This window comes from Salarias fasciatus, chromosome 10 (assembly GCF_902148845.1).
Source record: "Salarias fasciatus chromosome 10, fSalaFa1.1, whole genome shotgun sequence".
Lineage (NCBI taxonomy): Eukaryota > Metazoa > Chordata > Actinopteri > Blenniiformes > Blenniidae > Salarias > Salarias fasciatus.
This window is the reverse complement of record NC_043754.1, coordinates 19,510,079-19,528,761: the sequence shown is the minus strand read 5'-3', so window position 1 is coordinate 19,528,761 and position 18,683 is coordinate 19,510,079. Positions and strand designations below refer to the sequence as shown.

The window sequence follows — 18,683 nt, the reverse complement described above, 5'->3', positions numbered from 1 at the left end:
AATGAGAAATGAGCAGCAGTCAGGGGGAATGACTCAATATTTAAAACAAGCCCGGCTCGACTGGAACATTTAAAGTAATCAGGGGTGGCTTACGTCAGGCTACACTGTGACCAGCGGTAAGTTATAGATCATTAGATTTGCTGTTGCTCTGAAAGGGATCTCGACATAAGCCCCGCACGGCCTCGGCGCTCATATTTCCAAACAAATTGCTTTTGTCATGGACGGCGGCATATCGCATATTGAGAACGGGAGCAATTTATACCCGAGATGTGTTTGCTTGACATTGCCCCGAGCCAAAGCAAGGTAAACCACCGAATCCTCGGTGGCGAGCCCAAGAAAACGCTCCAGCGAGCCCGCGGCACGGCGAAATGTTACTGTACAGCATAATGATGCCACAGTTTATCATTTTCACGTCAAAAAAAAAAAACACAGAATGTATGTTTGACTGCTAAATCAGAATCCCAACAAGTTCCCTCTGTCGTGAGTCCAAGTTAAAAAAAGAAAAAGAAAAAAAAAAATCCTCCATTCGAGTGAATAATGCCTCCCAGAGTGGAAATAATAAGTTAATTACTTGAATCATTTTTCAAGACTTTTTTTCTAACACCCCTTACTATTAACTGTGGCACTGTAATTTCACACAGTGTAGTCATTACAAATGAAGAAAGCCTTTATTCTGCACTCCGTCCGAACAACATGGTGCAGCTTTGTTCTAATTAGGATAGAAATGTGCTGAGGAGGAGTCCTGTTCGTCTCAATATTGACATCAATGATTAATCTATTCATTTACTGTTACATGAAACATTGTGGATTTAAAGAATTTTAACACATGAAAATATGACACACACTGAGCCTGCTTTTAAAATGTGCTGGGACGGAGCTTTCTTTATCAGCTTGATAAGCTTCTCTGTAAACGGACAGCGACAGGAGGCTTAATGCACCAAGACCTGCAACCATTTGTCAGAGTGAAAATCTGATCATGGCATAAAAAAAAAAAAAAAAAAAAAAAAAAAAATCTGAACAAATGTCAGATGTCTTTTCCGTTTCAGACAAAATCACTTGCAGCACATGTAGAATCAAATGCAAACCACAGAATCTCTGCAGTAAATCAGAAAAAAGGCCACATCATGAATAAAAAGCAGATATGGATGTTGGGCTGCATTGTTTACTGATACATACACACACACACACACACACACACACACACACAACCTAGATGTGTGTTCAGCAGTGGTCTCACTCACTTCATGATAGAGGAAAATAATGAAAGGATGGAAACTTCAAAGCTCCGGCAGCACTGTGTTTCCCTCACTGGCGCTTTGCATGATTCATATTAACATATGAATAAACTAATGAGCCATAACATCATGAGCTCTGATAAACAGATCGCTCTGACTCTACCTGTTAGAAGGTAGGATGTCTTGTCATGAAAGTGAAATTTTATTTAGAAACTTTGTTTAGAAGCAGAAAAAAAATCAGCAGATCTTTGGAAAATCTTACAAAATATGGCTAATTGTTGTAGAATGATGAAATTATTTAACACTTAATGGCTATAACTGTTATATAAGTACATTTTAAGACATCTGGAAATTTCATAAAAGTTAAAAAATCGAATTCGTCGCCTTTAATGATTGACCTTTAACCACTCCAGTGATGGCAACTCCATTTGCAAGTTGATCTCTGCCAAGAGTTTGGATGCATATCAGAGGGCAAACAGCCCCGATCCATGTGATTTATAGTAGCCGGGCGCGTGACGGCGCTGGCAGCCAGAAGGAGGAGCGTCAGACATAAAGGATGCAGCCAGCGTTTCTGGCATGAGAAGAGAGCGGCGCTTCAGAGGTCTTCTCAGCAAAGGCCAGCGCGGCTGACAGGCTGGTCAATAATCACAACCACACTGCTTCACTCACCGCTTAATGAGGCTAATTAAACATGCGATTAAAACACACATACACACACATGCGCACACAACTCATACGCACCAACATGGGAATTGTCTGCACTATATAAAATCAGACCGGTTTTGCGTGCGAGTGAAATGTGCAAGATAGACAATCTGCTGTGCAACCCCTTTGTTCACGAGCCGTAATGAGCACGAGCATCGTGCAAAAAAAACCCTGACCACGACAACAATACTGCAGGAAGCGAACGCAGTGAGTGAGTCACTCCTCGTTCTTGGTCATCAGCAGCCACTCCGGGCAGCGATCACTTTTTATTTGATTGAATGCATGACATTGAAATGAGAAACACATTCAATGCGCACACACAGACACTTTTTTTTTTTTTTTTTTTGCAGATGTCCACATTGTGCTTTCGTATATCTGCGTTAAGAGCACTCGAACGGCTGCTACGCCGGGACACCATGGCCCTTGTCAAGGTTTTTTCCTTCACCACGCTGCTTTAATGAGTCTCACAACTGTTGCACGTTTTCCTACGATTTCTGTTTGTAATTTGCAACAATGCGGCCAAAAAAAAAAAAAAGGGATTAAAACAGAATGTAGGAATAAAAATAAACAAAAATACTGTGCAAATTACAAAAAAGGAATATGTTAGTTAAAAAAAAAAAAAAAAAAAACAGAAGCCAGACCTAGACATATACAACTTTGTCAAACTTCTCAGATGTTTCTCATGCAGATCTCCTGCTTCGTTGATTTTGCACCAGTTATTGTTGCTCCAGTGTCGCCTGCTCCACCCACTGTGTGCCGTCCAAAGCCTCCGGTGCGGCGTTTCAAAGCCTCGTCAGGGATCGTCAATAACAACGCCCAGCAGGTGTGGCTCACTTTTCATCCCCGTGGTGTGATTCCATCCAGCAGTAAAGGTGCGATCGTGGCTCGATTGGCGAAGTGTTCTTCAGCAAGAACCTCAAACTTGCTCAAATGGATGGATAAGGAGCCTCTACTGGTGTGTGAGCGAGTGTGTGAATGAGTGAATGTGACCACCAGCGTCAGGGACTGCTCGAAGCGCCATATGGAGGGAAAAGCTTGTCTTGTACTCGGACCAATACAATAAGAAACAACAGGCCTCTCTGCTTATTTCACCGCCTTAAATTGAGCTGCACACAACAAGCCTGCTTAACTGAAGGAATACGCTTTGCAAATTGTTTCAGCATGCTGACTGTCATAATTTGATAACCAGCAGATTTGATTTCCCTTTAATTGTAATAAAAGGCTACTTGCTGTGAGCACTTGCAGCAGGAGATGGGGATCTCTAAATGTGACATATTCTACAGAGCAGAAATAAAAAACAGTCAGTTGCAGAATCAGTGTGTGAGGATGTGCAGGAGTGTTTCTGTTGGTTCGACGCCGGTTTGCTTTTCTTCTGATGTCAGCGAACATCGGTTCAAGCTAGGTAAAATTTCAATAAAGCAGGGGTGGACGGTTAATATCCTGCACAGAGTGAACCAAATGAGGCATGAAGACCCCCAGAAAACTACATTTTTCCCACTTAATTCCAGTAAGATCAGCGCGTTCAAAATATGCACGCACGAAAAAGCTCCCATACTTATATAGGTTGTTGTTTTTATTTACTGCATTTACTGCCCTGTGGCTGAATCATCAAGAGGAGTTTCGCCGATCAGATTTGCCCCTGTCAAGAAAATCCAAATGTTTCCTCCACCCCCGATGTTCCTTGAACAAAGGGGTAAACAAAAACATAATTATAGCCAGATCTTTACTGCCGTAGCTGCCCTCCGGCAGAATGACAGAGTGCCAGGTTTAAAGTGCAACGGAGGAACCCAAAGCCAAAAGCACACTCCATCAAAGCTTCAGGCTTTGTCCTGCCAATATTACGACGAGTTAAACTTTGTCCTCATCGGGACGAGTTTTTCTGCTGATGCACGGAGCTCCGGGCAGATAAAGCCAAGCGGCTCGGATGGGTCTGTTATCTCTTGCTTTAAGCTAGAGACAAATTATGGAGAATGAATCAGGGAAGGACTGAAGATACTACTTTGAGAGATGATAAAAACCGTGCCGCTCAGCTTCTGTCGCAGGGCAATACCGCTAAAAATGTTATTCTAGCCTGATCAACTACAGGTTTGCAGGGGAACACTTGTGTCATCATTTAATAAAAATGGACCATTGGCCAAGTGTGTATTTTCTGTGTTGTCCCTCAAACTTTACCCTTGCGACAACATCCTCTCTCATTTTGAGTTTTTCCTTTTAAAATTAAGACGTATCTGTTCTAAGTCTCCATTATGTTTTAAAAACGTAAAACCCTCATTGAAATGTCAGTCACGGAGTTATTTTTAGCACATCGCTTAAAAAAAAAACACACACACATGCAGACATCACACGAGTGTGTAATTTAGCTCTCTTTATACAGGATGTTAACAAAAGAGGCTTATTGCGGTGAAGTGTGTAGTGCTGTGGTCTTAAAGTTAGAACGTTTTTTTGAGTGTAACAGCTGAGATCGAATCCAATCTCCTGACCCAATCAGGGAGCTTGTATGAAAAGAAATGAAAGGATGGCTCATTGGCACCTCTTCTCACCCATACTAGAAAAAAATAAAGTTGATTTCCAAAGTGTTTGGAGAAATAGCTTGTCATTCCGCGACGCGACATGCCGACTGTGATGTGCGTGTCTGCTTGTAGAAGCTATGAATGTCTGGTTGTGGCAGGTTGTGATAGCTTCTGCGCTGGTCTGCTGCTGCTGTTTTTCATTTTTCAGAAAGCTATCGCAAAGGAAACACAACTTTGGGAGAAGAAACAAGTAAGAAAGGTGAGGAGGAAGCGAGTGTTTAGGCCTCTGGTGTGTTGTTACAACGCTACAAGGAGGACTGTAGGAGATTAAATGTCAGGAAGCTGGCAGAACTGGGAATATCACAAATAAAAGAAACAAATAATACAATACATGCAGACTTGGAAAATAACAGAGTGGACACAACCCGGACTGTCCTGGTCCCAGCTGCGCTCTGGATTCTCTGCCTGCACTTTTCACATGAATATGATTAAAAAGTGCAGGAAAATCAATACCAATTGCTCGTTCTCAGTTACAAAACCATCACACAACCCTTTAAAGTCAGAGGAAGCCTCGGGGGATGATTTGGTAACACTCTGCTGCATAAAAGAGCTACAATGTGCCTTTAAATCCACAGTGAGTCGGCAAAACTGTTGCTAATTTCGCTGCTGATCATATTGTGTCAAGACAGGTTATGGGATAAGGGTAGACTGGCTTAATCAAACACAAGAAGCAGAGGATAACCTGTCCTGGATTGGTAACAAACAAGCACATTTCACACAAAACTGCATCTTTACTTTCTTGAAACACAGGCGGCTTTGGATGAAAAATAACACTGAGATGCTTCATTAGGTTTAACAATACTCTCACAAACACGCTGAACAAACATCTGAAGCAGGAATGAAAGGCAGCCACGGCGGTGTAACTGTAACATCGTGCCACATGAAAGCATGATGGATATGAACTGGGACGATCGCGAGAGCATTCGTTTCTCGAAGCTGTTTTGAGGCTCACAAGCAGACCTCTGAGTGCATTTTTCTGTACAGGAAAACTGAGAAAAGCAACACATTCAAAGCGTAGAAGAATTCAGGTGCACAAGATGTACATTCACTCTCTGGCTACTGCCGCACTTTGTAACAACGGGCTGAAAAATCTTCGCAGATATCACAGTAATGAGTCAGGATGGGGTTCAAGCTATGACAGGCCACACCAACACACCTCACATGACAATGTATGAACCACAGGTGTAGCGTGAGATTGTTAATGCTAGTAAACAGACACTGTGCTGTTTGGAGTTGGGGGGGGTCCCATTTTAGCCTCAATGGGTGTCCATCCACAAGCACCATCCCTAAAAAGAAAGACGGTCTTTTTTTCCCTCCATTTGCATTTCATTTTCCTCTGGAAGGGCTCCATTACGGCTCTGAGTGGCTCCATTTCTCGTTCAGATTTCCATTAACATAGTTGCCGCGTGTCTCCTCTTGCCCAGTGTCTTTAGGGCTCGGTTTGGGCTCGGGCTTGCTGTGTCCATCACTCTGCCATTAAGGGCTTTCATATCCCGCTTCAAGTCCAAGTGGGGATCAGTTTCTTAAAATGGGGTTCCTCATCAGGGGCTGAAAAGAGGGAGGATTGTGCTGAGCTGTGACTCTCCATTCCCGCCTCCTTCCCTCCTTCCTTCCTCCGCTCAGCTGCGACACGCACGCTCAACATCTGGCCGTCTTCACAGCCGTCTCAGCGTCACTGTTACAGCCAGAGATTCACATGCCATGCAAAGGCCATTCAAGTGTGTGAAATGCTTTGATTTTGTGGCTGTATGGTGCTCATTTTCACAAAAGAACAAAAGCCTCAGTGGGAGCAGCTGGCTGTTGAGCTCTCTTCGCTGCTTTCTGAGATGTTTATTAGTGTAATAAAAGAAAAATGTAAGTCATTGCAGTTAGTTTAGGGGTTGAATGATCTGTTAGTGAAGTTTATATGGGAGCAATGAGGGCTTCTAATAATTGACGCATGTTATTTCTGAGCATTTTACAGTCACAGCATACAAATATAACGGGCTTTTAAAGGTAATAAAGAGATAAATTCAGAGCACTGCAGTGGGGTATGTGTGCACCTTTACAAACTTCATCTGTCTCACACTGAAGCTTTACAAAGACCGTGATTATTTTATAAAGGAGAAAGTGTTTGAAATTCGATGTGTCATTCTGCATATGCCTTCATAAAGAAGAGGGTCTGTGTGTGTTTGTGTGTGTCTGTGTGTGTTGGCGAGCACATGCCGGTCTCTTACCATGATGGTGGTAACAACAACAGTGCGATTCTCCATGCCAGAAGTATCATTTGGAAGCAGCGGAGAGTCCTGGATCAGGACCAGTTTGTCTGCATCGTTCCAGTAGCCGATCTGCAGCGAAGCAAACAGCATATGAGATTTCCACCGCAAAAGTTCACAAGAAAACATCTCAGAATGCCAGGTGCCACTATTTTGGAGGGAGAGTTGTAGTTGTTGATGCAGTCCCACAGGAGGACAATTGAACTTTTACTTTTTTTTTTTTTTTTGCTGGGAAAAAATTGGATGTAAGAGTGTAAACAGCGTGGAGGAAAGCCGAGTCCTCACTACGCATCCAAGTATCTTCAGAGAGTTAACTGTTTGTCAGAGCTGCTGAAATTCATGAGAATCAAACTAAGAGATGTGGTTCATGCAACTGGGTTACGGAAGCGAGGGATATGATTCAACACTGGTTCTGTATCTGTGCGATTATGAAAGGAAAACGTTGCAATAAAAACAGTTTCAGGAGGAAAAATCTAGCAAATCGAGCAACTCTTAAACTGAAAGTACATAAAAGAAGTTACTTTTTGCCATTGCTTATCCAAAACAGTGTGAGTTCAGAGTTATGAGAGTTACACATCCACCACACGAGCGGTGACAGCTCTATGTTATTTTTAATATACATTTGCTTGATGTGTTTTCTCAAAGGTTTTGATTTTAAGTGATGTTTTAGCTGAGGGGGAAAAAAGCAGTTTGAAGCATGAGAAAATCTCCAGTCATTCTGTAAATGTTTCCCTCCATAGACGATCATAATAACCAGATTTTGGTACTCTCTTCGCCTCCAGTTTTTCGTTTTGATCATATATTATTGCAGGCTTGCAATATATTTGCTCAGAAATGAGCGGCACCGTGTGTAATAATAGCCCGGCTTCCCGAGCACACGTTACATGCATATACATCAGCATCGCTGCATTGTGGTGCAATGTCACTTAAAAGACAGCAAGCTGTAACACTGAATTACTGCCTGGGCCCCAGATGAAACTGCCTCATACAAGATTGATGCCGTGATGCCTCTTTTAGTCAGAGGGGATTTCGTGTGCGGCTGACAGTAATGTCACTGAAGACCGTCACGTCGGAGTTCTTCAGGGTCAGACTGACCGCCTGGAAACGACAAACATGTCGGATACTGAGCGACGGCCGATGCCTAATGTCGGGAATATGAATAGTTAATATGTGAGAAACAATACTGTGTTGATCTGACGTGTTGGTTTTGCAGGTTTAGGTCAGTTAAGGTGGAGACGGCGGGAACGGAAGGCTGCGATTGGCCGCGCTCCCCTCCCTGTGTGCCGGAGCGTCGGGATGACTGAGGGACATGGAAAATGTAGGAGAGAGGCTGTGACCCACAACTCACACTCACACAGATCGTGTCCTGACAGGACCCACGCTGTGGTGGAAAGAGACAGGCCAAAGCAGCTTGTGATTGATGGGAACTCCTCTCTGCCGCCCCCTCCTCCACCTCCTCCACCTCTCCTCTGCTCTACCTTGATTGCTTTCTATTTCATTTCATCCTCTCGCCATCACTCTCACAAGTGCTCCTTCTCTCTTTTTTCCCATTTTCCCTGGATTTCATCCACACACACATCCATCCTCTCATACCTTTGCTTCTTTCTCAACCTACTTATGATAATAGAAAATGGCACACTGCATGTTATCCCATCACAGCACCGAGATCCTTCCCTTGACAGCAGCCTGCACACCCCTGTGTGACCATGCAGGGACCTTCCCTGTTTATGGTCGAGGATGCAAGAGCAGTGAAGGACGTGGACATAAATAATATGTCTTCATTTAATTCTGTCTGGCTTCATCAATATAGAAAAAAAAATTAAAGTGTTGGCTTTATTAAATCATGATTTCCTAAGGGCAGGTAGTAGAAGCCGAAAAAGCCCTTATATGCAAAGATTAGCAAATTCCCTGTTTAAGGTAGTAAACATCTTCCAGTACATAATTCAGTCCATTTTTCATTGTTAGATAAACAAAAACAGCTTTTCACAGTCACCTTGAATCAAACTGTTTTCACATTTAAGATTAGAGGATGGTCTTAAAGTATGTAGGAAAGACTTTAAATTAAGCTTTTCGCCCAAGATAAGGAGGGAATTCATCACAAAAGCTAGTAACAATAAATAAAAGTCTGTTTTTTTTTTTTCTCCCCTGCTACACACACACACACATGCGCATGCACACACACACAGATCCACAACAGAGATGAAGCAGATGAAATGGTGTGACAGTGCGGTGTGATGCTTTACCCGTCGGGGTCCATTATTCTTCAGCTCAAACACGTCCATAGTGTAGTTGACCCTGCGGCCATAGTGGTCAAACTGGACATTACCTGTTAATCCCTGCAGCCGGACCTGCACACACACACACAAACGCAAACACAAACGCACAAACACAGTGTGACGCTGTGCAGAATCAAGGGAAATGAGCACCACACAGTCAGCTGTATCAGGTATGATGTTAAAAAAAAAAAAAAAAAAAAAAAAAAAAAAAGATGCAAAGAAAGTTTGGTTTGCTGATTTAGAGAAAAAAAATAATCTGAACCTGCAACTTCCAGAAAAGCTGTTCGCCATTCCCTTTATATGAAGAGAACAATAAATGATCTTAAAAGTGAGCGACTGGTTATAATTGGATTGATTCATTATTGATCAACACAGCCAATTATTTTATAGCCAGTTACAATCTTTTTTCTAAAACTGCCGCTGAGCTTCAAACCTTGTTCTCAATACATTTTTTTTAAAATAGAAAAACACACGGAGTTAAGCAGCTTTGTTCACAAATGAAAATATCAGTAACTGAATTCACTAAATGGTATCATCTCACAGCGGAGAGTGTTGTGTTGCTACAATATGCAAAAAAATTTGGCTGTATTTTCATGAGCTAGCCAGATGATTGATCTGTGTCTTCTGTACAGATATCATAAATACCGTTGTTCCCAGATGAGAATGAACTTGAAGAACTTCATATTTTTCTCCACAGTTGCTGAAGAAATGATCAAATTCCGACGAGTGTAGACTGCACCTTGTAACGACTTGCTAAAGTCATTCACAAGCAACTTATTTTTTCAACTTTTCACTTGCAGTTAAGTATCATTTGAAGTGTCTAGTTTTACTTGAGGACAATATCTTTGTATGCCTTCTGCCTCTGACTAATATAAGGAAGTTTTCAGAGAAAATATTGAAATAAACCTCAAACTGTTCCGAGAGAATTAAATGAACAGTTTAGAAAATATGTTTGTTTTTGGTTTTTTGCTTCATTTACACCAGGTAGAGCTTGGAGGCACAACGCCATAAAAAAAAAAAAAAGATGCCGGCTCACACTTCCCTCTGCAACGTGTTGAGGCCGAGTTTGTGAAGATCAGAGCGAAAACCACATGAAACAAGCTGAGATTTTCTCAGTTAATTTCTCCTTTTCAATAACACAAAGCCAAACACAGACATCTCGACAGCAAACACTGTGCTTGGAGCCGTGGCCGCTCTCTGTGAGTGTGTGAATACATACATGTAAACGCCGGGATAACGAAAGAAGCATCATATGACTTTTTATTCTTGATTCACTGGCAATCAGGAAACTATCACAAGGGGAAACTTGAAACTCAAATGAAAAACATGAACATTGTAATCAGATACTTAGCTTCTCAGTTTACAATCACTCAGTGTTAAAATTGTCTTGGTATTTTCAGCTGTAGTGTGATTTAATTGTCTGCTGGTGAACACTGACAAGAGAATTCAAAATTTTAATTTTACGACCCTGCGACTGTGTCTCACCTGTTTGAGAGTGCGCTCCATATCGATGCCCTGGTTCCATGGGGCCGCCGGGTTGGCCAGACAGTCGCCGGCGTTCCCTCGTCTGGAAATGTCCACTTTCTGCCTGCGCAGGTTCCTGAAGGCCTCGGCCATCACCATCACCCCGTCGTAAGTCAACGCCGAGGTGTACTGAGAGGCGGGAGGAGGTGATCAGACATTACTGCGTGCAGACCCAGCAGCTTTATGTGCACATTCTCGGTTTTAAAAGCAGCTTAGCATCACATAAAAACCACTGCTGGAGGACTTATGGCTCAACTCTGGTCTATTGGATTTATTAAAAGGAGGAAAACAACCCCAGTAGGTACAGGCCATGTGATTTTGAAATGAGCAGCCCTGAAACCCGAGGCCACCCTGCTGGTCGGCCTGTTTTTGGGTCTATACATACAGTGCTGGGGGACACATGCCGGGGATAGGTATGAGGCCAATTAAATGCTGATTTAGCCGGACAGGCAAAATGTTCTTGCAATATTCGCTGGCCAGATCTCTTTAAAAACAATCTGCGTTAAAGCCGCCTCTGAGAGCACGCTGCGTTTCTGCAGGGCCAAGCAGTGCACGGCTTTTACAAAGAGGCAGCACTTTTCCTCCGCTCATTATTTTCTGGGAATGAGAAGGAGGAGAGGGAGAGAGGAGCAGAGCAGAGCGCCGTCCCTACAGTATCAGCTTCCCAATTTCCCCTAATCTATCTTTGACCTGAGGATGCTGCACTGCCGCTGAGTGTCTAAAAAAAAAAAAAAAAAAATAGAAAAATCACCCTCTCGCTCATGAGGCATACATTTCCCTAAAACTCACCTCTGGCGCGATGGAAAACTAATCGAGTGCATGACGAAAAGGCAGCACGATGGAGAGTGATTTGAGGGGGAGAAAGAAAGGGAAAAAGGCGAGTGTTTAGTCCAGCCAGGGTAGGAGTCTGGCATTAATTATCCCGGCGAGCAGGAGTTCATTAACTTTGCCTCCGGCCGGGGGTGAATCCTATTCATTAGCCCACTGCTCACTGTGACATTATGGCTCTCTATGGAGACTGCTGCACTCCATCCCCCTGTTACTGTTTGACAAGCTGCCCACTAACACACTCTCACACACACTCACACACAAACAATCAAGTTGTGAGATGAAGTCGGCGACAGTCCAAACTTTGATTCCTCAAACTCTTTTTACATCTTCAACTTCACTGACACCACTGCAAAGAACATTGTTCTTTTTACTCCTGAAAACGAACTGGCTGCTTTTTGTCTTTTTGTTCATTGTTTTTTTTTTTTTTTTTTTTTAACTCTGAACAAATTGGAGATGTCAGTAAGTCAGCGGTCCATCACTGAGCTACGGCTTGTTTTTCGAGGAAAAACAACCCGTAGCACTTTGTCTTTTTCACATCATGTAAGTTCTGTTATAAAACTACAGCAGACTGCAAACCAACGGTGGAGTTCAGTGACAATAATGTAAAAGGTTTCTGGTTCCATGATGCTTGCATTTACCCAGTTTAAAAGAGAAGAGCCTTTGCACCGGCATGGTGGTGTGGAGCAGTGGTTAAAGGACTTTGCTGGCTTTTGCTGAAAATATTGTTTTGTCCATCTTAGCCAAGATCTAAATACTATACAGAAAAGCTGAAGTGAAGGTAATAATAATAATAATAATAATAATAATAATAATAATGATAATAATAAAAACAACACATGTGCAAGAAAATGCTTGAAGATCAGATGTTATGGATCCACAAACACATTTCCAGTCAGTGCAGGAGCACAAGCAGACCACCTCGTCTGGCCCTTGTTCCGGTGCACAGATGGGATACGAGGCTCACGCAGGCGTCATGGAAGCAGTTGTGTCAAATATCATGAAAGCTTTGCGGGCTCGACGTCAGTTTGCCACCATTTGTTTGCCGTTTTTTGCCAAAAACAGCAAATAAAATACTTCAACCAAATGTGCAACAGTAATGGACGAGGCCTAATGTAGTCAATAAAAAGCATCATGCAATTATCTAAACGGCTTCACCCAGCAGTTTCTGTCTGAATGTGTTCAATTCTGTCATCACTGTACTACTACGACTGTACTTGTAATTAGCAGTTAAAATCCCAAACCATCTGCCTCCTGCTGCATATTTGAGGTGCTATGCGTTAGGTTGCGCAGCTCTGCACTATCCAGATGTTGTGCAAATAAATATAATTCTATGGAGAGCTCAATTCAATTTGTTTGGATGCTTCTACCTCAGAAAAAAGCAGTGATTTGACCTGGCAAGTGGAGGACTTATTATGCTTCGCAGTCTGTTCGACTCCAAATATATTCAAGCATCGATGACCAAATGCAAAGCGCTTGTTGTTGTGGGGTAAAATACTACACTAAGTGTTCATAATACGTAGAAATTAGGAGTAATATCATCACGGCCCTGCTGTGCTCGAGCCTGCTGTCATGCATAGCACACAGGCGTCTCATTAGTTTCCTACCTGCTGAGTCCTGGAACTTCCAAACACACAACATTTGTCTTTGCAAAGTGAGTAAGCATGCCACAAGAAGGCCCGGATCGCCGCGGTGTTAATATATTCACAGAAAGAAGGGCTGAGAGTGACTCAGGCTGTGGACGAACTTAGTGGGGAGCAGAGTAATTTAGGCCTGAGTGGATTTCCGAGATAGAGCAATATATCAAGAAACAGTGGGGATAAACACACACACACACAAACACACAATGTCATGTGATATTGCCCTGTGGTGCAAACTTTTAATTCGAACCGCCCCGATCCCTCAGACACACACACACACACACACACACACACACACACACACACACACACACACACGTGGCACACAATCTGCTCGACTCACACCACTTCCGCTCGACTGCACGTGGTTTTTAAAATAGAAATCTTTGTTGGACACACAGATTTGCTCGGGGGAGGAGGTTTGCTAACCACCGTGGCGTGATGCCTTCTTGCCCCAGTGCCATTTGCAATCTGCGTGGATGAAAAAAAAAAACTGTAAAGTGGGTCAGTCTGTCAGTTCGCTGCATGCCACACAATTGGTAGCTGACGCAGATCTGACTGTTGACGACGGCGCCGGTTTCTTACGTGCTCTTGAGTGCAGTTAATCTCAGATTACTTTATTTCTTCTTCCAGACAGCTTGTTAAATCACCAGTGTAATGAATACCTTGACAATGTCCTGCAGATCTTGTTTTCATCTTGTTTAGCTAAATCCTCATATTGATTATAGTTTCTTGCAGCATGGCATTGATTTTGCCCTGACTACCTCCAAGGGCCGATTAAAAAAAACTTTGGATTTAAATACCATCATCTAAGAAATAACTCTGAGGCATTTGCCATTAAGGAGTCTGTATCAATAAATCTCAGCAAGAGCAATCAAATGAAATCATTACTGACTTTGGGCGGAGCGTCTGAGCCGGGGTATTCCCTCTGATCCAGCTTATTCCAGCGCTGCATCAGCTTGATGACCATGGGGTTGCTGAAGTCGACCAGCTGGAAGCCTGTCACATTGGCTCCGCCGTGCATGAAGCGCTCCAGGTTGATGTCCTTAAATCCCTTCAGGAGCAGCATAGGAAAGGGCGGTCACAAACGTTCACAGATCTTTTCTCTGGCAGACAGAAACAAGGAAGTGACAGGAATGGCAATGATGGTGGAAGAAGACCTTAAGAAGTGGAGCTGATGATAACGGCTGGGTTTGATTACAGTAATTGACAATGTTTACCAAATCATTACTGCTAATTGTTTTCTAAATTCAGTTTTTACCCGATGCGGTCAGACTGTGTTTTATATTACTGTAAGTCTGCTGCCCCGTTTCAGCTGAGGTAAAGAGAAAAGCTCGAGTTAACTAGACAGGAAACACTGAATTCCAAGGATCTATATCTTTTTATTGGTTTGGGCAGTGATCCATTCATCGATGCCAACATTTGGGGAGCGTCATATCATCATCAGGTTCAGCTTCGACTTCTTTTCAGCCCCAAAAGATTCACTGGAACACAGTCTTCAGATCAATACCGTACAGTTTTTCAACACAAGTGAGTGAAATTACAGGGTGGAGGAAGCAGGAAGTGCTCGAAATGGAGACACACAGAAGAAAATGGACGCGAAGAGAAGAAAGACAGAGGCAAAAAAAAAAACAAAGATAAAATGAGACAGAGCGTCCTGTTCTCTCACCAGATTGGCCATGATGTAATGGTAGCCTTTGACATGCTTCCCGACGCTGACAATCTGAGGGAAGGCGGAGCAGAGCTCAGCGTTAAGCCGACTGGATTACAGCATAGCAAACGATAATTACATTAAATGATGCATATGACAGGCCGGTGCATGTGTGTTGACACAACGGGTCCATCGGGTCTCAGGCGTGAGAGATCGAACGTCTAAACAAATGAACGGCCCGTCATGTCGGCGTCTTGCCGAGGAAGTAAACACTTCACGCTTTCAGAGACATGACAGTCCTCACAGCTACACAACACATGCAACCACCGGGCTGCGTCCTGGTGATAGAAACTCATTTTGAAAGCTGACATCTGCTGGGAAATCCCACCGGACATCCAGGTAATAAGGGCGTGAATTAAGCTGAGAATAAAATATGCTTTGGATCTTTGAGGAAACCATGGATTGGCATTAATTCCACAAGAGCTCCTCTGCTGTCAAGACCTGCGCGTCACTTAAAACTCTGCTAGTGAGCAATCACAGCTGCAAAATTCCATTCTATTTTTCAATCCACTTTTCTGATATTTATTATCATTTATTACATTTTGACTATTCAGTTTTTACTTTTCTGCCATTCTGTGTCAAGTGGTTTCAAATCCTTACTTGTTTTTCACCTTTTTAATCAACTGTAACTTTGAAATGTACCAACATGAGCTAACTTTGATGGATTAATTGATCTTCCTGTTTCTAACAGGTTGGGTGTATTTGCATTATTATGAGTACAAAGCAAACACCATGGATTGGTGGACCAACACCAACTCAATGCTTTACTGAAGCAAAATTAACATCTTTGTGGCACGAAAGTGGTCGACTGAAAACAGTCGATGTTTATTAGGACTTGAAGGAAAAGCCACATTCAGCAGTTGCTCGTTTTTTTCCTCTGAGGAGGCAGAAATGAGTGGTGAGGAAAAACGAACAAAAAGTAAAGACAAAGAATAACGAGTGCATTTTGTTCTATAACAGGCAGCGTTACTGATGGCTTTTAAAACCTCTTCTGCCACCGAAGCTGTCATTAAAGACCGACGTGATCGCTGGGGAGACTCTTCTCACTTCATCACTTATCGTGGAAAAAAAGCCTTCTCGCAGCACCGTAAGCAAACGTTGAATGATTAAGCTAAAGCTCCTGTTTAATTCCTCTTCGCTCACATGCTGCATGCCAAGTGTTTTGCTGGGGATTTATAACTTTGTCCAAGCAGGTGGTGTGAATGAAAATTAAAAATTCAAAGAGCAAATGCTGGGCTGATTATTACTGTGCCAAGTTTCTTTTTTTTCTTTTTCCAATTTTCTTAATTTTCTTTTATTTTCGTCTGTATCTGCTCTACTTCACACTGTGAGGGGAAATCCCTTTAATATACTTACTGGAAATTTGCTTCTTCACAGCATTTCACAGCTTATCAAACCCATTGCAGGGACATAAAAAGAAGTATGAATTTGTAGGGCAGACTGAAACTTTGTGCGATTGTCATGTTTTAAATGCAACGTGCCAACATTTTAGTCAGATCTGTATCATGCCATTAAACACCCATTTTATTACTGAAGGTCAACTTTAATAAGTTTGGGAGCCACAGAAAATAAGAAAGTTTAACAATGTAAAAAAAAAGAAAGAAAAAAAAAGAATTTGACAAAAAAGAAATGATCAATCAAAAGTTTGAGGTACAACATAGCAAATTAAAAAATAAATCCAATTATAAAGTCTGCAAACAAAAGTCATGGGGAGCCAGCTGAGAAAATGTCTCTCGCCTCAATCACAGCAGCCGCGTTGTTACAGGCTGAGCTGCTCTGTAATCTGAGATGATGCAAGTGTTTTTAAAGAAGACTGTCTTCCTGCATTTTACATTTTCTGATGTGTTTATTTTCAACAGCAAACTGTTTTTTAGGCAGTTTTTAGCCATTTAAACACAACATTATTACTCGCCTGGACCAATGCAGAGCCACATTTAAGAATCTGGATATGGCATGCGTGGGATGAGCCTGATATTAGCAGTGATAGCTACAATCTGTCCGATTTGCTATCATTTACATTGCAAAACTTTGATCCAACCCAGTCTGAGAAGATAAATGTTTTCACTCAACACTGTTGAGGATGAAGTGCAGTTTGTAGAGTCCTGAGTGTCTTTCCTTTAACGACTAAGAGTCTTAAACTGGACCTTCTCTTAGTACACAGACAAAATAGTGATGAGTAACATCCCTACTGCAAATTGCAAGCTGCTAAGAGTGTCTCAACGACAATAAAGATCTATCCTCAAATCTATGAATGCAGTGAAGCAGATACATGGGATGATAAAACAGAGGGCTTGTAATAACGCTTGTGGAAAGTGATGCTGAATGAGTTATTCTCAGCTTGAAAGCAGCAGCAGAAGGGCCACATACTTTATTAGAGGCGCGGAGTTGTGCTGATGCAGCAGCTCTCTGGTAACATTGGTTTTGGCATGTAATTAAGCACTTAATAAGAAGCTAGGAAGTCCAATTAGGCAATAAAATCATCACCCTGGAACGGGATGATTTGTTGTAGAAATAAAAACAATATGGTCTGTGGAACGAATACAGGCTATGATAGATGCTTATGTCTTTGCCAGTAACTCAGACCACTGCTACACACACACACGGAAAAAAAAAAGAACAGAAACGACATTGCATCATCCTGAAAGCTCTCAATATGACAGAATCCATCACGTCTACTTGGAGCCGATCTGTGCACTGGCATCTAGCACAGGTGGATCGGGACGTCTGCTGCTCTGCGGGATAAAGACACACACACACACACACACACACACACACACACACACACACACACACACACACACACACACACACACACACACACACACACACACACACACACACACACACACACACACACACACACACGCGCGCGCATCTGCAAAGTAAATTGTTAGAAGTATGACAGATGTCAGAGTGAAGATTTCCTGAATAATTGAACAATTATAGAGACACCAGTTGCCCCAGGGAAAGATGGAGGAGATGAAGGGATGAAGACAAGCGGGAGGAAGAAGAGGAAGGAGCGCATCGCATTCCGAGTGTGCTCGTGCCAACTGACGCCACTGGAGATCAGAACAGACTGTTTCCAGGTTCAAACCTTTAATTAGCACTTCCACATCAAAAAAGGCACCACTAGCTGTAAGAAATTTGTGCTAATGTCATGTAATTGCAATTGAGAGCACTGCAGCACATTGAAGTTGAGCTTCTTGGCTTTGTTTTGCTGAATTAGTCTGCAGAAATTAAACAATACTGCCATTATTAAGCTGAGGGGGAAAACGGTGTCAGACGACAAAAGTATAGCAGAAATACTGTATGTAAAATACTACAGGTTATGGCAAAGGTGGACGGCTTCAACTGTACCAGAGACTTTTTCTCATGCAAACCTAAAGTATTCAGATTTTTGGCTCAAAGCTGAGCCAAAAAAAGTGTCTCACAGCGGAATTATTTTATTGAGAAGAGGGATTGTTGAATGATACAGTGTTAAAGCTTTTTTGTACCAATGGGGGAACAAAAGGGAAACATTCATAAAGTCTTGAAATTGTTATACTGACATTATGTGACGGGATAAAGACTACGGGCCCCTTCACAACTGGCATGAACGTGCACTTCAGGGGATCAGATCATACGAGGTGTGAACCTAAAGACAAGTGTCTTCACTTAAACCACTTCAGGGACGCATCTGATCGCATGGGCTCTGTAGTGTGAACAGTCGCCAACACTGGCGTAGCAGGAGAACGCATCATACGTAATATATAAAGATCATCAATGCATGCCGCATTTATGGATAAAACACTGTGAGTTATGCAGTCTTTCCAACTTTGCAACTTTCCAAAGAAACTATGGAAAAGAAGACAGACATCCATGCCTGAAGGTCTGCAGTTCATGGTGCTGTAGTAGCCTGGGTGACTCATAACTCCGACGTAGAGACAGTAATACAATCGT

The 18,683-nt window shown here is 42.5% G+C and overlaps 1 protein-coding gene across 6 annotated transcripts in view; it reads right to left on the bottom strand.

Annotated features, from left to right (window-relative positions):
* gria4b (glutamate receptor, ionotropic, AMPA 4b) overlaps positions 1-18,683 on the bottom strand; it is a 124,491-nt gene that overhangs the window by 28,601 nt on the left and 77,207 nt on the right. For all 6 annotated transcript variants that reach the window (XR_003932340.1, XM_030101691.1, XM_030101693.1 and 3 more), the window contains exons 5-9: positions 14,703-14,756; positions 13,929-14,087; positions 10,527-10,694; positions 9,009-9,113; positions 6,727-6,837 (exon numbers count right to left, since the gene is read on the bottom strand). Coding sequence is in view for 5 of the 6 variants with exons in the window: in XM_030101691.1 (XP_029957551.1) it covers positions 6,727-6,837; positions 9,009-9,113; positions 10,527-10,694; positions 13,929-14,087; positions 14,703-14,756 (597 nt within the window). In the remaining variant the exon portion in view is untranslated. The remainder of the gene's footprint in view (positions 1-6,726; positions 6,838-9,008; positions 9,114-10,526; positions 10,695-13,928; positions 14,088-14,702; positions 14,757-18,683) is intronic.